We start from the raw sequence: 24,387 nt of genomic DNA, 5'->3' as shown, positions 1-24,387 counted from the left end.
TTGAACTCTGCTGTCACTCTGCTGTGGGTTGTAGGCTGTTCTCACTCTGCTGTGGGTTGAACTCTGCTCTCACGCTCCTGTGGGTTGTACGCTGCTCTCATTCTGCTGTGGGTTGGACACTGCTCTCAGTCTGCTTTGGGTTGTACACTGCTCTCACTCTGCTGTGGGTTGAACTCTGCTCTCACTGTGCTGTGGGTTGAACTCTGCTCTCACTCTGCTGTGGGTTGTACGCTGCTCTCACTGTGCTGTGGGTTGAACTCTGCTCTCACTCTGATGTGGGTTAAACTCTGCTCTCTGCTGTGGGTTGAACTCTGCTCTCACTCTCCTGTGGGTTGAACTCTGCTCTCACTCTGCTGTGGGTTGAACTCTTCTGTCACTCTTCTGTGGGTTGAACTCTTCTCTCACTCTGTTGTGGGTTCAACTCTGCTCTCACTTTGCTGTGGGTTCAACTCTGCTCTCACTTTGCTGTGGGTTGAACTCTGCTCTCACTTTGCTGTGGGTTGAACTCTGCTCTCACTCTGTTGTGGGTTGAACGCTGCTCTCACTCTTCTGTGGGTTGAACTCTGCTTTCACTCTGCTATGGGTTGTACTCTGCTCTCGCTCTGCTGTGGGTTGAACTCTGCTCTCACTCTTCTGTGGGTTGAACTCTACTCTCACTCTGCTGTGGGTTGAACTCTACTCTTACTCTGCTGTGGGTTGAACTCTACTCTCACTCTGCTGTGGGTTGAACTCTGCTCTCACTCTGCTGTGGGTTGAACTCTACTCTCACTCTGCTGTGGGTTGAACTCTACTCTCACTCTGCTGTGGGTTGATCTCTACTCTCACTCTGATGTGGGTTGAACTCTACTCTCACTCTGCTGTGGGTTGAACTCTACTCTCACTCTGCTGTGGGTTGAAATCTGCTCTCACTCTGCTGTGGGTTGAACTCTGCTCTCCCTCTGCTGTGGGTTGAACTCTACTCTCACTCTGCTGTGGGTTGAACTCTGCTCTCACTCTGCTGTGGGTTGAACTCTACTCTCACTCTGCTGTGGGTTTAACTTTGCTCTCACTCTGCTGTGGGTTGAACTCTACTCTCACTCTGCTGTGGGTTGAACTCTGCTCTCACTCTGCTGTGGGTTGAACTCTACTCTCACTCTTCTGTGGATTGAACTCTGCTCTAACGCTGCTGTGGGTTGAACTCTACTCTCACTCTTTAGTGGGTTGAACTCTGCTCTCACTCTGCTGTGGTTTGAACTCTACTCTCACTCCGCTGTGGGTTGAACTCTACTCTCACTCTGCTGTGGGTTGAACTCTACTCTCACTCTGCTGTGGGTTGAACTCTACTCTCACGCTGCTGTGGGTTGAACTCTGCTCTCACTCTGCTGTGGGTTGAACTCTGCTCTCACTCTGCTGTGGGTTGAACTCTACTCTCACTCTTCTGTGGATTGAACTCTACTCTCACTCTGCTGTGGGTTGAACTCTACTCTCACTCTGCTGTGGGTTGAACTCTGCTGTCACTCTCTTGTGGGTTGAACTCTACTCTCACTCTGCTGTGGGTTTGAACTCTACTCTCACTCTGCTGTGGGTTGAACTCTACTCTCTCTCTCTGCTGTGGGTTGAACTCTGCTCTCACTCTGCTGTGGGTTGAACTCTGCTCTCACTCTGCTGTGGGTTGAACTCTGCTCTCACTCTGCTGTGGGTTGAACTCTGCTCTCACTCTGCTGTGGGTTGAACTCTGCTCTCACTCTGCTGTGGGTTGAACTCTACTCTCACTCTTTTGTGGGTTGAACTCTGCTCTCACTCTGCTGTGGGTTGAACTCTACTCTCACTCTGCTGTGGGTTGAACTCTACTCTCACTCTGCTGTGGGTTGAACTCTACTCTCACTCTGCTGTGGGTTGAACTCTGCTCTCACTCTGGTGTGGGTTGAACTCTGCTCTCCCTCTGCTGTGGGTTGAACTCTACTCTCACTCTGCTGTGGGTTGAACTCTTCTCACACTCTGCTGTGGGTTGAACTCTACTGCCACTCTTCTGTGGGTTTAACTCTGCTCTCACTCTGCTGTGGGTTGAACTCTGCTCTCCCTCTGCTGTGGGTTGAACTCTACTCTCACTCTGCTGTGGGTTGAACTCTGCTCTCACTCTGCTGTGGGTTGACCTCTACTCTCACTCTGCTGTGGGTTTATCTTTGCTCTCCCTCTGCTGTGGGTTGAACTCTACTCTCACTCTGCTGTGGGTTGAACTCTGCTCTCACTCTGCTGTGGGTTGACCTCTACTCTCACTCTGCTGTGGGTTTATCTTTGCTCTCACTCTGCTGTGGGTTGAACTCTACTCCCACTCTGCTGTGGGTTGAACTCTGCTCTCACTCTGCTGTGGGTTGAACTCTGCTCTCACTATTTTGTGTGTTGAACTCTGCTCTCACTCTGCTGTGGGTTGAACTCTACTCTCACTCTTCTGTGGATTGAACTCTACTCTCACTCTGCTGTGGGTTGAACTCTACTCTCATTCTGCTGTGGGTTGAACTCTGCTCTCACTCTTTTGTGGGTTGAGCTCTACTCTCACTCTGCTGTGGGTTGAACTCTACTCTCACTCTTCTGTGGGTTGAACTCTACTCTCATTCTGCTGTGGGTTGAACTCTACTCTCACTTTGCTGTGGGTTGAACTCTACTCTCACTCTACTGTGGGTTGAACTCTGCTCTCACTCTGCTGTGGGTTGAACTCTACTCTCACTCTGCTGTGGGTGGAACTCTACTCTCAATCTGCTGTGGGTTGAACTCTACTCTCTCTCTCTGCTGTGGGTTGAACTCTACTCTCACTCTGCTGTGGGTTGAACTCTGCTCTCACTCTGCTGTGGGTTGAACTCTGCTCTCACTCTGCTGTGGGTTGAACTCTCTCTCTCTGCTGTGGGTTGAACTCTGCTCTCGCTCTGCTGTTTGTTGAACTCTGCTCTCACTCTGCTGTGGGTTGAACTCTACTCTCACTCTGCTGTGGGTTGAACTCTACTCTCACTCTGCTGTGGGTTGAACTCTACTCTCACTCTGCTGTGGGTTGAACTCTACTCTCACTCTGCTGTGGGTTGAACTCTACTCTCACTCTGCTGTGGGTTGAACTCTACTCTCACTCTGCTGTGGGTTGAACTCTACTCTCACTCTGCTGTGGGTTGAACTCTACTCTCACTCTGCTGTGGGTTGAACTCTGTCACTCTGCTGTGGGTTGAACTCTGCTTTCACTCTGCTGTGGGTTGAACTCTGCTCTCCCTCTGCTGTGGGTTGAACTCTACTCTCACTCTGCTGTGGGTTGAACTCTTCTCACACTCTGCTGTGGGTTGAACTCTACTGTCACTCTGCTGTGGGTTGAACTCTGCTCTCACTCTGCTGTGGGTTGAACTCTGCTCTCCCTCTGCTGTGGGTTGAACTCTACTCTCACTCTGCTCTGGGTTGAACTCTGCTCTCACTCTGCTGTGGGTTGAACTCTACTCTCACTCTTTTGTGGATTGAACTGTACTCTCACTCTTCTGTGGGTTGAACTCTACTCTCACTCTGCTGTGGGTTGAACTCTACTCTCACTCTGCTGTGGGTTGAACTCTGCTCTCACTATTTTGTGTGTTGAACTCTGCTCTCACTCTGCTGTGGGTTGAACTCTGCTCTCACTGCTGTGGGTTGAACTCTACTCTCACTCTTCTGTGGATTGAACTCTACTCTCACTCTGCTGTGGGTTGAACTCTACTCTCAGTCTGCTGTGGGTTGAACTCTGCTCTCACTCTTTTGTGGGTTGAACTCTACTCTCACTCTGCTGTGGGTTGAACTCTACTCTCACTCTTCTGTGGGTTGAACTCTACTCTCACTCTGCTGTGGGTTGAACTCTACTCTCACTTTGCTGTGGGTTGAACTCTACTCTCACTCTGCTGTTTGTTGAACTCTGCTCTCACTGTGCTGTGGGTTGAACTCTACTCTCACTCTGCTGTGGGTTGAACTCTGCTCTCACTCTGTTGTGGGTTGAACTCTGCTCTCACTCTGCTGTGGGTTGAACTCTGCTCCCACTTTGCTGTGGGTTGAACTCTGCTCTCACTCTGCTGTGGGTTGAACTCTACTCTCACTCTGTTGTGGGTTGAACTCTACTCTCACTCTTTTGTGGGTTGAACTCTACTCTCACTCTGCTGTGGGTTGAACTCTGCTCTCACTCTGCTGTGGGTTGAACTCTTCTCTCACTCTGCTGTGGGTTGAACTCTGCTCTCACTCTGCTGTGGGTTGAACTCTTCTCTCACTCTGCTGTGGGTTGAACTCTGCTCTCACTCTGCTGTGGGTTGAACTCTGCTCTCACTCTGCTGTGGGTTGAACTCTTCTCTCACTCTGCTGTGGGTTGAACTCTGCTCTCACTCTGCTGTGGGTTGAACTCTGCTCTCACTCTGCTGTGGGTTGAACTCTTCTCTCACTCTGCTGTGGGTTGAACTCTGCTCTCACTCTGCTGTGGGTTGAACTCTGCTCTCACTCTGCTGTGGGTTGAACTCTGCTCTCACTCTGCTGTGGGTGGAACTCTGCTCTCACTCTGCTGTGGGTTGAACTCTGCTCTCACTCTGCTGTGGGTTGAACTCTGCTCTCACTCTGCTGTGGGTTGAACTCTGCTCTCACTCTGCTCTGGGTTGAACTCTGCTCTCACTCTGCTGTGGGTTGAACTCTGCTCTCACTCTGCTCTGGGTTGAACTCTGCTCTCACTCTGCTGTGGGTTGAACTCTGCTCTCACTCTGCTCTGGGTTGAACTCTGCTCTCACTCTGCTGTGGGTTGAACTCTGCTCTCACTCTGCTGTGGGTTGAACTCTGCTCTCACTCTGCTCTGGGTTGAACTCTGCTCTCACTCTGCTGTGGGTTGAACTCTGCTCTCACTCTGCTGTGGGTGGAACTCTGCTCTCACTCTGCTCTGGGTTGAACTCTGCTCTCACTCTGCTGTGGGTTGAACTCAGCTCTCACTCTGCTGTGGGTTGAACTCTGCTCTCACTCTGCTGTGGGTGGAACTCTGCTCTCACTCTGCTCTGGGTTGAACTCTGCTCTCACTCTGCTGTGGGTTGAACTCAGCTCTCACTCTGCTGTGGGTTGAACTCTGCTCTCACTCTGCTGTGGGTTGAACTCTTCTCTCACTCTGCTCTGGGTTGAACTCTGCTCTCACTCTGCTGTGGGTTGAACTCAGCTCTCACTCTGCTGTGGGTGGAACTCTACTCTCACTCTGCTGTGGGTGGAACTCTGCTCTCACTCTGCTTCAGTAACTGTCAGAGAAACACTAGTGCATTTAATATGTTTGTCATATATTTATCTGCTTATAATAGGTGAAAAGAGCACAATTGACACGTTTCGCGCATAGACAGGCTTCTTGAGTCAGTGACCGAAACAGCACCTGGGAGCTCCTTGAATACTGTCTGGAGAGTGTTCCGATTGTCAACGCCCCCGCTGCCCGGTCCCCGACCAGGCGTCAGGATGATGGCCATATTTACCAGGGTGTTGGTGCTAGCCGCACTAAGTCCAGTGTAACCGCCACAGCCTGGCTGATCAAGAACTGATTTGAGGAACTTGTCCAGTTCTCTCTTGAAGACAGTCAGGGGTCTGTTGGTAATCCCCTGCGTTAAGGGAAGACATTGCTTACTTCACACTTACCGAGTTTTTCCTTTTCATTAGGTGTGTTTTGCACCATCTGCAAAATCTCTTACTTTCATGGGGGAACAATTCGTGTGTGTACATTATAATGTATCTTTCTCGCCTACGTTTCAAGGAACAGAGATCGAGGGACTTCTAACGTTCCCAGTAAAATTTAGATGCTTGACGGAATCCATGTTAGCAGTGAAGGTTCTCTGCACGTTCTCCAGGTCTCTAATTTCACCTGCCATGAGCGGAGCTGTTGTTAGGTAAGACACATATGCAACAGTTAGGTATCTTTATTTCGAAACGTTTCGCCTACACAGTAGGCTTCTTCAGTCGAGTACAGAAAAGTTGATAGAAGCAGAAGATACTTGAAGACGATGTAATCAGTCCATCACCCTTAAAGTTTTGAGGTGGTCAGTCCCTCAGTCTGGAGAAGAGCATTGTTCCGTTGTCTGAAACAATATTGTTTCAGACAACGGAACAATGCTCTTCTCCAGACTGAGGGACTGACCACCTCAAAACTTTAAGGGTGATGGACTGATTACATCGTCTTCAAGTATCTTCTGCTTCTATCAACTTTTCTGTACTCGACTGAAGAAGCCTACTGTGTAGGCGAAACGTTTCGAAATAAAGATACCTAACTGTTGCATATGTGTCTTACCTAACAATCTGTCGGTATTTTATACCATTTTAATGTTCAGCGGAGCTGTTAGAGTACAACAGTACTCCAGCCTAGAGGGAACAAGTGACTTAGAGTATCATCATTGGCTTAACATCTCGTGTCTTGAATGTTCTAGTTATCTAACCTATCATTTTTTCTGAGTGCTCCGTGACTGCTAAGTGAGTTAATATGTATAATGGGGATCTTTATCTCACCATTGTAGTATCGTAGTTTCACACTTAACTTTATCTTGGTTTACGTCCCATGACATACCACTCACTTTTCCCTCCTATTTATATATATATATATATATATATATATATATATATATATATATATATATATATACACACACACACACACACACACACATATATATATATATATATATAATTGTAAACACGAACGAATGGTATTGATCAATAACAACACTGCACTAGCCAAGGACTCGAACCCATGCTGCTTTCCCCTGCCTCATGGTGGGCGAAAACACATGACGCCCTTATCCACTAAACCATACGATCCTTGGCTAGTGCAGTGTTGTTATTGATCAATACCACTCGTTCGTGGTTACAGTCAGTAATATAAAATACTGCTCGTTGTACTAGTACACCAAACTAGTACCCCCAGCTAATTCTACGCCTTTCTAGAGAGTGCAGATTCAGGGCCCTCAGTCTGTCCTCATAGGGAAGATTTCTGATACATGGGATCATCTTTGTCATCCTTCTTTGTACGTTTTCCAGAGCATTTATATCCATTCTGTAATACGGTGACCAGAACTGAGCAGCATAGTCTAAATGAGGCCTAACCAAGGTTATATAGAGTTGAAGAACAACCTGAGGACTTCTATTATTTATACTTCTAGATACGATGCCAAGAATTCTGTTAGCTTTATTGCGAACACTAATGCACTGTTGTCTTGGTTTCAGATTACTGCTAACCAGAACTCCTAAATCCTTTTCGCAGTCAGTAGTATTATGATCTGCACTGCTCAGTTTATAAGTGGCATGGTTATTGTCCTGTCCAACATTTAGAACTTTGCATTTGTCTATATTAAACTGCATCTGCCACTTCTCCGACCACTGCATCAGTCTATTCAAATCATCCTGGAGTGCACTAATGTCCTCGATAGAATGAATTGGACTGACCTCTGTGGAACACCGCTTGTGACGTGCCCCCATTCTGATTTCTCCCCATTTATGCAAATTCTTTGCTGCCTATTTGTCAGCCATGCCTCTACCCAGGAAAAAAATTCTCCTCCTATTCCGTGTGCCTTAAGTTTCCTCAATAGCCTCTGGTGTGGAACTTTATCGAAAACCTTACTGAAGTCCATATACACAATATCATATTCATTACCATGATCTACCTCCTCAAACACCTTAGTGAAAAAAGTTAGTAAATTCATAAGACAGAAATGCCCCTTAGTAAAACCGTGTTAAGATTTGTCAATTTATGCATATATATATATATATATATATATATATATATATATATATATATATATATATATATATATATATATATATATATATATGTATATATATAATGGAGTTTATTTCTATAATCTATAAAGGAATACTTTGTTACCTTTTTAAGCGAAATTATTGGTTATGAATTGTTACATTAACGTTATTATTATTGTTTATTGTTGCATGTGGTGCATTCTTATAGACGTGTTCACTGTAGCGTCCCTGGGTGTGTCTTAATGATATATTTTTATTGTTTACTCAGAGTTGTTCGCGGGCGACACACAGCACTTGCAGTGATGGTTCCCTGCTCTCCATGGGCAGCTCTGAGAACGATGAGGTGAGTAATCTTGTTATGTTGAACACTCTGGTACTCATGTTGAACCTATGTACTCTGATACTTATGTTAAACAAATACACTCTGGTACATGGTCATAAAGATTGGGAAAGTACACAGAAGACCGCAGACGGAGTACAGTTTAGGAATCCAACAGCTGTAAACGTCAATTAAAGGAAAGGATCTTGGGGTAAGCATTATAACGAACATGTCCCCTGAGGCACACATCAATCAAATAACTGCTGCAGCATATGGGAGATTGGCGTTTAGACATCTGAGTAAGGAGTCATTCACGACATTGTACACAGTGTTCGTAAGGCCTATACTGGAATGTGCAGCGCCAGTATGGAACCCTCACTTAGTCAAACACGTCACGAATTGGAGAAAGTGCAAAAATTTGCAACACGATTAGTCCCGGAACTGAGGGGTATGTCTTATGAGGAGAGGTTAAGGGAACTCAACCTGATGACACTAGAGGATAGGAGGGATAGAGGGGACATGATAACAACGTGTAAAATACTAAGAGGCATTGACAAGGTGGACAAGGATCGAATGTTTCAGAGACGGGATACAGAAACAAGGGGACACAATTGGACGCTGAAAATCCAGATGAGTCATAGGGATGTTAGGAAGTATTTCTTTAGTCTTAGAGTTGTCAGGAACTGGAATAATCTGGAGAGTGAAGTATTGTATTGTCCAGACCAGAGCTTTGGTAAGATGGGTAAGGAAGAAGGATGGGTAAGGATAGAAATATTGGAAAAGGGTGGGAGGGAGGAGAGAGGTAGGATATAAAAGGGTGGGAGGGGGGAGAGAGGTAGGATATAAAAGGGTGGGAGGGGGGAGAGAGGTAGGATATAAAAGGGAGGGAGGGAGGAGAGAGGTAGGATATAAAAGGGTGGGAGGGGGGAGAGAGGTAGGATATAAAAGGGTGGGAGGGGGGAGAGAGGTAGGATATAAAAGGGTGGGAGGGGGGAGAGAGGTAGGATATAAAAGGGTGGGAGGGGGGAGAGAGGTAGGATATAAAAGGGTGGGAGGGGGAGAGAGGTAGGATATAAAAGGGTGGGAGGGGGGAGAGAGGTAGGATATAAAAGGTAAGTGGCCCAACCACTTTGGTGTAATTTAAAAAGTGTATGTGAAATGATAAGATATTCTTTAAGGGGTATAATACTAACCCATCAGAGTCACATAGATATAACAGATATATAAGTACATGACTCTGAATTGGTAGTAATTATACAAGTTGCAATTGTTTTTTTTTGCGATTGCACAACGGATATTTATGCGACAATGAAGGCAATAATTTTCTGGCCAGTTTATAGAATTACGTGACAATGGCTTCTTACAGGTGGTGTCCAGCCATGGTAAATAGCATAATTTTTACATTAGATTGTTATATAAGATGTCTCCCTAATTGGGGGCGATGATGTTCTCAGTATACATAGAAGGGTTCTGGTGTTACCCAATCTTCTTCATCACGGAGGTTGCTCAATATCATGGGTCGAGGGTAATCATCTTTATGTATAAAACGACGAACCCTCTGTGGGAGAGTCATTCTTTGAGTCCTGTGAGGAGGAGTATTGATGGTATAATCCGTGGTATTTACCACTTGTATAGGATGTTCTCTATCTGGCATGTATAGTTCTTGCATTGTATAGAGTTGTTTCTTTTTTAGGGTGTCAAGGCGTACATTTATGGCAGTAATATCTTGTTGTACGTGTAAATCTGCCATTTTAACTCTGTCTCTCCTCCTGGTATCGGTAATGAAGCGAAGAGCTCTATTCTGGACCCTTTGTAACCGTAGCATATTGGTCTTTGTTGTTAATGACATTGGGACACAAGGGTATTCGAGTATAGGTCTTATTATCATTTTATACAGATGTTTTTTGACATGTTGAGGGGCTTGATTGAATCGAAAGAGACTGCTAAGACCGGCTTTGGCTATGTTGATCTTTTTAGTTACATGAGATGTTGAGTGGAGCAGCCTGTCTATTTCATATCCCAAAATCTTGTTAGAGTTTCTAATGGCTACAGATGTACCTCTGATGGAGATACCCCCTTTATCTTCGATGGTTGATGCAAAACATCCTATAGTGCTAACAAGGACTTTGTCAGGATTAGTCGTAATTCTCCATTTCTTTTCCCAGTTAGATGTTCGACGAAGTTCAATATTAATTTTTTCTATGACTCTCTCGTACTTGTATTTTCCTGTTATCGGAGTTGATGAGACGACATGAATAACATCATCTGCAAACTGTGTCTCAGTTGTGTCATTAAACTCTGGTTGAGGAAGGTCATTGACATAAATGTTGAATAGAATTGGACTGAGACAAGAACCTTGTGGGACACCAGCTGTTGGTATAAAAGGCTCTGTCGACCTGCCGCGAAAGGTGGGAATGATTTTTCTTTGAGTTAAGAAATTATATATTAATCTGAGAAAAGTCCAATTATGGTCTGGTAGGTCAATGAGTTTGTATATAAGGCCATCATGCCATAAGCTATCAAAAGCTTTATGAACATCTCTGGTGACAATTAAGGCAAGATTGCCCTGATGTTTTAGACTTGCTACAGTATCGAAAATAACATTTATTGCATGATTGGTACCTCTATGTGTTCTAAAGCCAAATTATTTTTCAGTAAAAAGGTGATTAAACTCCATATAGTAGTTCAATCTGTTGGAAATGACTTTCTCAAGAACTTTTCCAGTGACTTCAAGTAAAGATATAGGTCTATAGTTCCCAGGTTGGTGAATGTATTTATTGGGCTTAGCAAGAAAGATCATCGTAGCAGTCTTAAAAACAACTGGAAAATGTCCTGAGGCCAAGATGGCATTAAAGATATTTACCAAAGACTGTTTACAATTTCTGGACAGGAACTTTATTTGTTTCATTGTTATTCCAGAGAGACCAGGGGCTCTATTTCGCATTCTTCCAATGAATAACCTGACTCATCTCTAGTAATGTAATAGGTCTAGTAAGCGGGTGGGTATCTTCAAGAGTTGAAGTATCGATGGAAGGTAGTGGTTGTAGATCATCCAAGTTCTCATCTCTCCATTCATTTACCAACTGATAATGATTATTGTTAAATTGACTACTGTTATTGTGGGAGAGAATTTTCTCCCATACATCACCCATCAAATTAGCCTGGTCCTGTGGATCGTCAAGTTTAATTTCAACATCCTCATCAGTGAAGGTATGAACTAGGTAGTTAGGAGCCTTGTGCTTTGCCCCTAAAAGTTGTCGGATATTACTCCAAAATTTTGCTGGTTCACGTTTATACTGATTAGCTTGAAGAACTAGCAATTTCCATAAGTCCCGTTTGTGATGACTAATCATGTTAATTAATTCTTGCCTTGATCGGTGCAGTGTAGCTACTGGTGGTTGTCGCGCTTGAAGATGCCTTCGACATTCTGCTTGATAAATTCTTAGTGTCTCTAATTTCCCTAGTAGGTTTATATTGTTGGTATATCTTTGTGGAAGCTAATTGACAAGTTGCATTAGTAGCTTCAATTATTCGATTATGCAGGGACCTGATTGCGTCATCAATTGCAGTGGAAGGTAGATTTTCCAATGACACAATTTCATCCTCACCCAGAAATGCCCTGAAGGGGTCAAATCCTAGGGTGTTAAGATTGGGTTTAGGAGTTACAGGTATTCTAAATGGAGAAGTTTGTAGTTGTATTATAACAGGGATATGGTCAGATCCTACATTTCCACCAGGAGATATACGACAGTGAAAGATGTCACAGTCTCTGTTTGTCAGGACTATATCTGGTGTCCCTGGATGAGGACCAATATACGATTTAAAGAATGGGCTTTGAAATGACAAGTTTCTAGCTGTCATGATATTAGTTGTTTTCCTTTCAAGTCACCCAGTGGAATACCAGCTCCACAGTTGAAGAGGGCAGGGTGATGAGCATTAAAATCTCCCGCTAGAATTGTTGGAATATTTCTGCTTAATATCCTATGTAGAGGAATTGACTCTATATATTGTTGTCTCGGGGAAAAATATCCAGTTCCTATCACTAGTTGTCCATGAGACGTTGTCATTTCTATTGCAAGAATGTTATCTTCATCAACATGAATATTTTTAAAAGTATAGCCTAATTTAACTAAGATGGCTACACCACTATAGGGTCCTCTCGATTTCTCCACAGTAGAGTAACCACGTAATTTAATATGTTGATCAACTCTCGCAGCTGTCTCGTTCAAAAGTACAACATCGGGATTGTAATTATGTAGTTCAACCTCAAGGAGGTAACGGTTATTGAAGAAATGTTAAACATTCAGTTGGAAAATTGTAATCCCCATTATTTCTTGCACTTCGCTCGTGTACTGCGGTCTGAACGTCTGCAAGTAATGTCATGTTTGGTATCCACACTATCCCTGCTGGACTCGTCAAGGGGAGGAGGGAACTTCTGCGTAGTTGCTTGTGTATTAAAAATGCCATCATCTTCACTAGAGGTAGTAATATTAACAGACTCATTAGAGTCATTAGAGTCATCATCAGAAAACTGAGGTATGATATTCCCAGTTACAGGAAGTAGAGGCTCGTGAGAGTTAATGGGAGACTGTGGAGGTTCCAAGGGAAAATTAGGTAGGCAAGGTGAGTTATCCTGGGAAAGTTCCTGTTCAACAGGATCAGCTTCAATAGCGGGAGAGTAGGCACCACTTTCTGGGGCATCATTATGTTCAGGTGTTGACTTATCGGGTTGAGGGGAGTTGACAACCTGGGTATGCGAAGTGGGCGATCCCTGGGCCAGGGATGACTTAGGCTTGTTTGTAGATGTAGAGTAGGGTACATACTTCTTGTTATGAGAAGGCTGAGAGTGATCCCATTAGCCATTAACAGATTATTTAAAACCTGAGAGCAGAGTTGAATGTCACCACCTGCTATGTCTTTGGCCATCATATACATTAGTTGTGCTCTCGTCATATCCCCGGCTGTGGATACCTGAGACCTAGGAGATGAGACTGAACCTTGTTGTTGCGTTTGTGTATGTTGTAGGTGAGGGTTAGATTGGGGCGCTCCAAGAGGGGCAGAATTCCAAACATTGGAACCAGTGGTAGAGACCTGAGGAGTACCACTTGATCCAGGCAGAGCTGGGAAGGAAGTTTGGGACATCGTTGGCGGTGCCTGGGGAGTGGTCTTCTTAGAAGTGGACAGTTTCTTAGCTTCAATAATTTTCTGCATTTCCTTTTTCCTCTCAGGACAGATAGCAGAAACAGCATGGTGTTTTCCGTTGCAGAGGACACATTTGAATGTATTTTTATTAGTACAATCTCTATAAGAATGTTGGCCAGAGCAAATGCTACAAATCTGCCCTTGAGTACTGCATTTGTTGGTGTTATGACCAAAGGCATAACACTTAAAACATTGTGTCACACTGACAAATCGTTCAAGAGAGATTTGGTCAGGTGTACATCTGGTGCCAAAACATTTGAAGCCATTTTGACACACAAGTTTGGCCTCCTCAGGTGTCTCAAGTATTAACTTTAAGGTTACCTTGTTGTTGTTAGGTTTAGAGAATTTATGTGCTTCTACAGCCCTAAATTCAGAATTCTCCGTATTAATGTCCTCAACAATTTCATTCGCTGTTCTATGTCGCATGAAACTGTTGATTCTTGCAACAAACACAGTCCTCTGAGCTTGATAGCTGTCAGGTACAACTGGGGTAACACCAGAAGTCTTCAGTTTGTCAAGAACATCATGCTTCAGCAGTTGAAGTAACTCTTCTTCCGAAGAGAGGAGAAGTACTGCTCCAGCGTGGGTTTGAAAAACATCCACTGGAGCAACAGTTGAGTTCGAGCAAATACATGCTAGAATTTCTTTCATCGACTTTTGGTTGCCATTATGTCTAGGAAGGAACATCTGGCAGAGAAGTTACTTTAACAAAAAGGGTCTTTCCTTAGTGTTATTCTAGCATCCTATTTCACCTGACTTATGAAGGTCAGCCCCTAAGATAGCCTACCCTCGAGTAGTGAGGGTAAAGGGCCCAAGGCAAAGATCGGCTGGATTTTAAAAAACCACACGGGCTACCGGATGGTCAAAATGCCTTGTGTTAACTCGCCAAAGCGAAGTTGCCGAAAAAGAAAAAGATAGGAAAGTCAGAAGGATAGCAATGTATGTAGTGTGTTAGTGTGTGGGCCAGTGTAGATGTTTGTGTGAGGGGAGGATGGGGAAGGATGGGAGGATGGGGATGAGAGGGGTGAACAAGCAAGCAAGTCACCGCCTTACCCTCTTGATGGGATGGGGCTCGAAGTGACTGCAAGCAAGTTTCCTCTCAGCTCTGGTGAAGAACTACTCAGGATAACCCAAGAAAAATCTCAGAGTAACAGTGTTCAGAGTTGCTCAGCTGAAGAGCAGGAACGACGACGTCTCTCCACGGCGGCTGGGCTGCTTCGATTTCCTGTGTCTGTGTCGGAGAGTGAAGTAGTGGAGGCAAGTTCCATAAATAGCTTTAAGAAGAGGTATGACAAATATCATGGAGCAGGGAGAGAGTGAATTAGTATCGACCAGCGAAGAGGCGGGGCCAGGAGCTATGACTCGACCCCGGCAACACTGTTGACACCTCCAGTTGAAATGCCATTTTTTAATATTCGTAGATCAGTGCGTGTTGAGCCACAGCTGGGTCACTGTCCTCAGCGGGCTCACTGTTTCCAGCTGGCTCACTGTTTCCAGCTGGCTCACTGTCCTCAGCGGGCTCACTGTCTCCAGCTGGCTCACTGTCTCCAGCTGGCTCACTGTCTCCAAATGGCTCACTGTCCCCAGCTGGTTCACTGTCTCCAGCTGGCTCACTGTCTCCACCTGGCTCTCTCTCAGCTGGCTTACTGTCTCCAGCTGGCTCACTGTCCTCAGCGGGCTCACTGTCTCCAGCCGGCTCACTGTTCCCATGCGGCTCACCTGGGCACTGTCTTCTAAGACAGCACCAGGGCACTGTCTTCCAAGACAGCACCAGGGCACTGTCTTCCAGGACAGCACCAGGGCACTGTCTTCCAAGACAGCACTAGGGCACTGTCTTCTAATGCAGCACCAGGGCACTGTCTTCCAGGACAGCACCAGGGCACAGTCTTCCAAGACAGCACCAGGGCACTGTCTTCTAAGGCAGCACCAGGGCACTGTCTTCTAAGGCAGCACCAGGGCACTGTCTTCTAATGCAGCACCAGGGCACTGCCTTCCAGGACAGCACCAGGGCACTGTCTTAAAAGACAGCACCAGGGCACCGTCTTCTAAGGCAGCACCAGGGCACTGTCTTCTAATGCAACACCAGGGCACTGTCTTCCAGGACAGCACCAGGACACTGTCTTCTAAGGCAGCACCAGGGCACTGCCTTCCAGGACAGAACCAGGGCATTGTCTTCCAAGACAGCACCAGGGCACTGTCTTCCGAGACAGCACCAGGGCACTGTCTTCCAAGACACCACCAGGGCACTGTCTTCAAAGGCAGCACCAGGGCACTGTCTTCTAAGGCAGCACCAGGGCACTGTCTTCTAAGGCAGCACCAGGGCACTGTCTTCTAAGGCAGCACCAGGGCACTGTCTTCTAAGGCAGCACCAGGGCACTGTCTTTCAAGACAGCACCAAGGCACTGTCTTCTAAGGCAGGCAGCACCAGGGCACTGTCTTCTAAGGCAGCACCAGGGCACTGTCTTCTAAGGCAGCACCAGGGCACTGTCTTCTAAGGCAGCACCAGGGCACTGTCTTTCAAGACAGCACCAAGGCACTGTCTTCTAAGACAGCACCAGGGCACTGTCTTCCAAGACAGCACCAGGGCACTGTCTTCTAAGGCAGCACCAGGACACTGTCTTCCAAGACAGCACTAGGGCACTGTCTTCGAAGACAGCACCAGGGCACTGTCTTCTAAGGCAGCACCAGGGCACTGTCTTCTAAGACAGCACCAGGGCACTGTCTTCCAAGCCAGCACCAGGGCACTGTATTTCAAGACAGCTCCAGGGCACTGTCTTCCAAGACAGAACCAGGGCACTGTCTTCCAAGACAGCTCCAAGGCAGCACCAGTGCACTGTCTTCCAAGACAGCACCAGGGCACTGTCTTCTAAGGCAGCACCAGGTCACTATCTTCTAAGGCACCAGAAGGGCACTGTCTTCTAAGGCAGCAACAGGGCACTGTCTTCTAAGGCAGCAACAGGGCACTGTCTTCTAAGGCAGCACCAGGTCATTGTCTTCTAAGGCACCACCAGGGCACTGTCTTCTAAGGCAGCACCAGGGCACTGCTGTCTAATGCAGCACCAGGGCACTGCCTTCTAAAGCAGCACCAGGGCACTGTCTTCCAAGACAGCACCACGGCACTGTCTTCGGAGACAGCACCAGGGCACTGTCTTCCGAGACAGCACCAGGGCACTGTCTTCTGAGACAGCACCAGGGCACTGTCTTCCGAGACAGCACCAGGGCACTGTCTTCCAAGACAGCACCAGGGCACTGTCTTCTAAGGCAGCACCAGGGCACTGTCTTCTAAGGCAGCACCAGGGCACTGTCTTTCAAGACAGCAGGAAGGCACTGTCTTCTAAGGCAGCACCAGGGCACTGTCTTCTAAGACAGCACCAGGGCACTGTCTTCCAAGACAGCACCAGAGCACTGTCTTCTAAGAACCACCTGGACACTGTCTTCCAAGACAGCACTATGGCACTGTCTTCCAAGACAGCACCAGGGCACTGTCTTCTAAGGCAGCACAGGCAGCACCAGGGCACTGTCTTCCAAGACAGCACCAGGGCACTGTCTTCCAAGACAGCACCAGGGCACTGTCTTCCAAGACAGCAACAGGGCACTATCTTCTAAGGCAGCACCAGGGCACTATCTTCTAAGGCAGCACCAGGGCACTGTCTTCTAAGGCAGCATTAGGGCACTGTCTTCTAAGGCAGCACCAGGGCACTGTCTTCTAAGGCAGCATTAGGGCACTGTCTTCTAAGGCAGCACCAGGGCACAGTCTTCTAAGGCAGCACCAGGGCACTGTCTTTCAAGACAGCACGAAGGCACTGTCTTCTAAGGCAGCACCAGGGCACTGTCTTCTAAGACAGCACCAGGGCACTGTCTGACAAGTTAGCACCAGGGCACTGTCTTCTAAGAACCACCAGGGCACTGTCTTCCAAGACAACACCAGGGCACTGTCTTCTAAGGCACCACCAGGGCACTGTCTTCTAAGGCAGCACCAGGGTACTGACTTCCAAGATAGCACCAGGGCACTGACTTCCAAGACAGCACCAGGGCACTGTCTTCTAAGGCAGCACCAGGGCACTGTCTTTAAGAAGCACCAGGACACTGTCTTCCAAGTCAGCACTAGAGCACTGTCTTCCAAGGCAGCGCCAGGGCACTGTCTTCTAAAGCAGCACCAGGGCACTGTCTTTCAAGACAGCACGAAGGCACTGTCTTCCAAGACAGCACCAGGGCAATGTCTTCTAAGAATCACCAGGACACTGTCTTCCAAGACAGCTCTAGGGCACTGTCTTCCAAGACAGCTCTAGGGCACTGTCTTCCAAGACAGCACCAGGGCACTGTCTTCCAAGACAGCACCAGGGCACTGTCTTCCAAGACAGCTCCAGGGCACTGTCTTCTAAGGCAGCACCAGGGCACTGTCTTCCAAGACAGCACCAGGGCACTGTCTTCCAAGACAGCACCAGGGCACTGTCTTCCAAGACAGCTCCAAGGCAGCACCAAGGCACTGTCTTCTAAGGCAGCACCAGGGCGCTGTCTTCCAAGGCAGCACCAGTGCACTGTCTTCCAAGACAGCAGCAGGGCACTGTCTTCTAAGACAGCACCAGGGCACTGTCTTCTAAGGCAGCACCAGGTCACTATCTTCTAAGGCACCACCAGGGCACTGTCTTCCAAGATAGCACCAGGGTACTGACTTCCAAGATAGCACCAGGGCACTGTCTTCCAAGACAGCACCAGGGCACTGTCTTCTAAGGCAGCACCAGGGCACTGTCTTCTAAGGCAGCACCAGGGCACTGTCTTCTAAGGCAGCACCATGTCACTGACTTCTCAGGCAGCACCAGGGCACTGCCGTCTAATGCAGCACCAGGGCACTGCCTTCTAAGGCAGCACCAGGGCACTGCCTTCTAAGGCAGCACCAGGGCACTGTCTTCCGAGACAGCACCAGGGCACTGTCTTCCGAGACAGCACCAGGGCACTGTCTTCCGAGACAGCACCAGGGCACTGTCTTCCGAGACAGCACCAGGGCACTGTCTTCCAAGACAGCACCAGGGCACTGTCTTCTAAGGCAGCACCAGGGCACTGTCTTCTAAGGCAGCACCAGGGCACTGTCTTTCAAGACAGCACGAAGGCACTGTCTTCTAAGGCAGCACCAGGGCACTGTCTTCTAAGACAGCACTAGGGCACTGTCTTCCAAGACAGCACCAGGGCACTGTCTTCTAAGAACCACTTGGACACTGTCTTCCAAGACAGCACTATGGCACTGTCTTCCAAGACAGCACCAGGGCACTGCCTTCTAAGGCAGCACCAGGGCGCTGTCTTCCAAGGCAGCATCAGTGCACTGTCTTCCAAGACAGCACCAGGGCACTGTCTTCAAAGGCAGCACCAGGGCACTGCCTTCCAAAAGAGCACCAGGGCACTGTCTTCTAAGACAGCACCAGGGCACTGTCTTCTAAGGCAGCACCAGGTCTCTGTCTTCTAAGGCAGCACAAGGGCACTGACTTCCAAGATAGCACCAGGGCACTGTCTTCCAAGACAGCACCAGGGCACTGTCTTCTAAGGCAGCACCAGGGCACTGTCTTCTAAGGCAGCACCATGGCACTGTCTTCTAAGGCAGCACCAGGGCACTGTCTTTCAAGACAGCACCAAGGCACTGTCTTCTAAGGCAGCACCAGGGCACTATCTTCTAAGACAGCACCAGGGCACTGTCTTTTAAGGCAGCACCAGGGCACTGTCTTCTAAGACAGCACCAGGTCACTGTCTTCTAAGGCAGCACCATGGCACTGTCTTCTAAGGCAGCACCATGTCACTGTCTTCTAAGGCAGCACCAGGGCACTGTCTTCTAAGACAGCGCCAGGGCACTGTCTTCTAAGACAGCACCAGGGCACTGTCTTCTAAGACTGCACCAGGGCACTGTCTTCCAAGACTGCACCAGGGCACTGTCTTCCAAGACAGCACCAGGGCACTGTCTTCCAAGACAGCACCAGGGCACTGTCTTCCAAGACAGCACCAGGGCACTTTCTTCCAAGACAGCACCAGGGCACTGTCTTCCATGACAGCACCAGGGCACTGTCTTCCAAGACAGCACCAACGCACTGTCTTCCAAGACAGCACCAGCGCACTGTCTTCCAAGACAGCACCAGGGCACTGTCTTCCAAGACAGCACCAGGGCACTGTCTTCTAAGGCAGCACCAGGGCACTGTCTTCTAAGGCAGCACCAGGGCACTGTCTTCTAAGGCAGCACCAGGGCACTGTCTTCTAAGGCAGCACCAGGTCACTGTCTTCTAAGGCAGCACCAGGGCACTGCCGTCTAATGCAGCACCAGGGCATTGCCTTCTAAGGCAGCACCAGGGCACTGCCTTCTAAGGCAGCACCAGGGCACTGTCTTCCGAAACAGCATCAGGGCACTGTCTTCCGAGACAGCACCAGGGCACTGTCTTCTAAGGCAGCACCAGGGCACTGTCTTCCAAGACAGCACCAGGGCACTGTCTTCTAAGGCAGCACCAGGGCACTGTCTTCTAAGGCAGCACCAGGGCACTGTCTTCTAAGACAGCACTAGGGCACTGTCTTCCAAGACAGCACTAGGGCACTGTCTTCCAAGACAGCACCAGGGCACTGTCTTCTAAGAACCACTTTGACACTGTCTTCCAAGACAGCACCAGGGCACTGCCTTCTAAGGCAGCACCAGGGCACTGTCTTCCAAGACAGCTCCAGGGCATTGTCTTCTAAGGCAGCACCAAGGCACTGTCTTCTAAGGCAGCACCAGGGCGCTGTCTTCCAAGGGAGCATCAGTGCACTGTCTTCCAAGACAGCACCAGGGCACTGTCTTCTAAGGCAGCACCAGGGCACTGTCTTCTAAGGCAGCACCATGGCTCTGTCTTCTAAGGCAGCACCAGGGCACTGTCTTTCAAGACAGCACCAAGGCACTGTCTTCTAAGGCAGCACCAGGGCACTATCTTCTAAGACATCACCAGGGCACTGTCTTTTAAGGCAGCACCAGGGCACTGTCTTCTAAGACAGCACCAGGTCACTGTCTTCTAAGGCAGCACCATGGCACTGTCTTCTAAGGCAGCACCAGGGCACTATCTTCTAAGACAGCACCAGGGCACTGTCTTCTAAGACTGCACCAGGGCACTGTCTTCTAAGACTGCACCAGGGCACTGTCTTCCAAGACAGCACCAGGGCACTGTCTTCCAAGACAGCACCAGGGTCGACAGCACGCGCTGGAACACTATTTTGAATCACTGAGTATACCATACCCAGGTGGTATACTATTCCCAGGATGGTATACTATCATCCCCAGGATAGTATACTATCATCCCCAGGATGGTATACTGTTATCCCGAGGATGGTATACTATTATCTCCAGAATGGTATACTATCATCCCCATGATGGTGTGCTATCAATCCCTGGATGGTGTACTATCAATCCCTGGACGGTGTACTCTCTGTCCCTGGATGGTATACTTTCAACCTCAGGATCTTATACTATCATCCCCAGGATTGTATAGTATCAATCTCTGGATGGTGTACTCTCTGTCCCAGGATGGTAGACTATCAATCCCAGGATGGTATACTAACAATCCTAGGATGGTATACTATCAATCCCGAGATGGTATACTATCAATCCCAGAGTGGTATACTGTCAATCCCAGTATGGTATCCTACCAATCCAAGTATGGTATCCTACCAATCCCAGGATGGTCTGCTATCATCCCCAGGATGGTTTACTATCATTCCCAGGATAGCATACTATTATCCCCAGGATTGTTTACTATCATCCCCAGGATGATATACTATCAATCCCAGGTGGTATACTATCAATCCCAGGATGGTATACTATCTATCCCAGGTGGTATATTATCAATCCCTGGATGCTATACTATCAATCCCATGATGGTATACAATCAGTCCTAGGATGGTATACTATCAATCTCAAGCTGGAATACTATCAATCCCAGAGTGGTATACTGTCAATCCCAGTATGGTATCATAGCAATCCCAGGGTGGTATACTATCATTCCCATTATAGTATACTATCATCCCCAGGATTGTTTACTATCATCCCCAGGATGTATACTGTCATCCCCAGGATGGTATACTGTCATCCCCAGGATGGTATACTGTCATCCCCAGGATGGTATACTGTCATCCCCAGGATGGTATACTGTCATCCCCAGGATGGTATACTGTCATCCGCAGGATGGTATACCATCATCCCCAGGATAGTATACCATCATCCCCAGGATGGTATACTATCATCCCCAGGATGGTATACTATCATCCCCAGGATGGTATACTGTCATCCCCAGGATGGTATACTGTTATCCCCAGGATGGTATACTGTCATCCCCAGGATGGTATACTGTTATCCCCAGGATGGTATACTATCATCCCCAGGATGGTATACTGTCATCCCAGGACGGTATACTATCATCCCCAGGATGGTATACTATCATCCCAGGATGGTATACTATCATCCCAGGAAGGTATACTATCCCCAGGATGGTATACTATCATCCCCAGGATGGTATAATATCCCCAGGATGGTATACTATCATCCCCATTATGTTATACTATCCCCAGGTGGTATACTGTTATCCAAAGGATGGTTTACTATCATCCCCAGGATGGTGTAGTATCATCCCCAGGATGATATACTGTCATCCCCAGGATGGTATACTGTTATCCCCAGGATGGTATACTGTCATCCCCAGGATGGTATACTGTCATCCCCAGGATGGTATACCATCATCCCCAGGATGGTATACTGTCATCCCCAGGATGGTATACCATCATCCCCAGGATGGTATACTGTCATCCCCAGGATGGTATACTGTCATCCCCAGGATGGTATACCATCATCCCCAGGACGGTATACTGTCATCCCCAGGATGTTATACCATCATCCCCAGGATGGTATACTGTCATCCCCAGGATGGTATAGTATCATCCCCAGGATGGTATAGCATCATCCCCAGGATGGTATACCATCATCCCCAGGATGGTATACCATCATCCCCAGGATGGTATACCATCATCCCCAGGATGGTATACCATCATCCCCAGGATGGTATACCGTCATCTCCAGGATGGTATGCCATCATCCCCAGGATGGTATACAATCATCCCCAGGATGGTATACCATCCCCAGGATGGTATACCGTCATCCCCAGGATGGTATACCATCATCCCCAGGATGGTATACCATCATCCCCAGGATGGTATACCATCATCCCCAGGATGGTATACCATCATCCCCAGGATGGTATACTGTCATCCCCAGGATGGTATACAATCATCCCCAGGATGGTATACCGTCATCCCCAGGATGGTATACCATCATCCCCAGGATGGTATACCATCATCCCCAGGATGGTATACCGTCATCCCCAGGATGGTATACCATCATCCCCAGGATGGTATACCATCATCCCCAGGATGGTATACTGTCATCCCCAGGATGGTATACTGTCATCCCCAGGATGGTATACAATCATCCCCAGGATGGTATACCGTCATCCCCAGGATGGTATACCATCATCCCCAGGATGGTATACCATCATCCCCAGGATGGTATACCATCATCCCCAGGATGGTATACCATCATCCCCAGGATGGTATACCGTCATCCCCAGGATGGTATACCATCATCCCCAGGATGGTATACCATCATCCCCAGGATGGTATACCATCATCCCCAGGATGGTATACCATCATCCCCAGGATGGTATACCATCATCCCCAGGATGGTATACCATCATCCCCAGGATGGTATACCATCATCCCCAGGATGGTATACCATCATCCCCAGGATGGTATACCATCATCCCCAGGATGGTATACCATCATCCCCAGGATGGTATACCATCATCCCCAGGATGGTATACCGTCATCCCCAGGATGGTATACCATCATCCCCAGGCTGGTATACCGGATGGTATACATCCCCCAGGATGGTATACCATCATCCCCAGGATGGTATACCATCATCCCCAGGATGGTATACCGTCATCCCCAGGATGGTATACCATCATCCCCAGGATGGTATACCATCATCCCCAGGATGGTATACCATCATCCCCAGGATGGTATACCATCATCCCCAGGATGGTATACCATCATCCCCAGGATGGTATACCATCATCCCCAGGATGGTATACCATCATCCCCAGGATGGTATACCATCATCCCCAGGATGGTATACCGTCATCCCCAGGATGGTATACCATCATCCCCAGGATGGTATACCATCATCCCCAGGATGGTATACCATCATCCCCAGGATGGTATACCATCATCCCCAGGATGGTATACCATCATCCCCATCCCCAGGATGGTATACCGTCATCCCCAGGATGGTATACCATCATCCCCAGGATGGTATACCATCATCCCCAGGATGGTATACCCCATCATCCCCAGGATGGTATACCCCAGGATGGTATACCATCATCCCCAGGATGGTATACCATCATCCCCAGGATGGTATACCATCATCCCCAGGATGGTATACCATCATCCCCAGGATGGTATACCATCATCCCCAGGATGGTATACCAGGATGGTATACCATCATCCCCAGGATGGTATACCATCATCCCCAGGATGGTATACCATCATCCCCAGGATGGTATACCATCATCCCCAGGATGGTATACCATCATCCCCAGGCTGGTATACCAGCATCCCCGGGATGGTATACCATCATCCCATCCCCAGGATGGTATACCATCATCCCCAGGATGGTATACCATCATCCCCAGGATGGTATACCGTCATCCCCAGGATGGTATACCATCATCCCCAGGATGGTATACCATCATCCCCAGGATGGTATACCATCATCCCCAGGATGGTATACCATCATCCCCAGGATGGTATACCGTCATCCCCAGGATGGTATACCATCATCCCCAGGATGGTATACCATCCCCATCCCATCCCCAGGATGGTATACCGTCATCCCCAGGATGGTATACCATCATCCCCAGGATGGTATACCATCATCCCCAGGATGGTATACCATCATCCCCAGGATGGTATACCATCATCCCCAGGATGGTATACCATCATCCCCAGGATGGTATACCGTCATCCCCAGGATGGTATACCATCATCCCCAGGATGGTATACCATCATCCCCAGGATGGTATACCATCATC

The 24,387-nt window shown here is 47.9% G+C and overlaps 1 protein-coding gene across 3 annotated transcripts in view; it reads left to right on the top strand.

Moving 5' to 3' along the window:
• Positions 1-24,387, top strand: part of LOC128706569 (uncharacterized) — a 516,652-nt gene that overhangs the window by 219,352 nt on the left and 272,913 nt on the right. For all 3 annotated transcript variants that reach the window (XM_070087824.1, XM_070087841.1, XM_070087835.1), the window contains one exon: positions 7,994-8,068. In XM_070087824.1, coding sequence (XP_069943925.1) covers positions 7,994-8,068 — 75 coding nt within the window. The remainder of the gene's footprint in view (positions 1-7,993; positions 8,069-24,387) is intronic.

Source organism: Cherax quadricarinatus, chromosome 2, assembly GCF_038502225.1.
Source record: "Cherax quadricarinatus isolate ZL_2023a chromosome 2, ASM3850222v1, whole genome shotgun sequence".
Classification (NCBI taxonomy): Eukaryota; Metazoa; Arthropoda; class Malacostraca; order Decapoda; family Parastacidae; genus Cherax; species Cherax quadricarinatus.
This window is presented reverse-complemented; position numbering and strand designations above follow the sequence as displayed.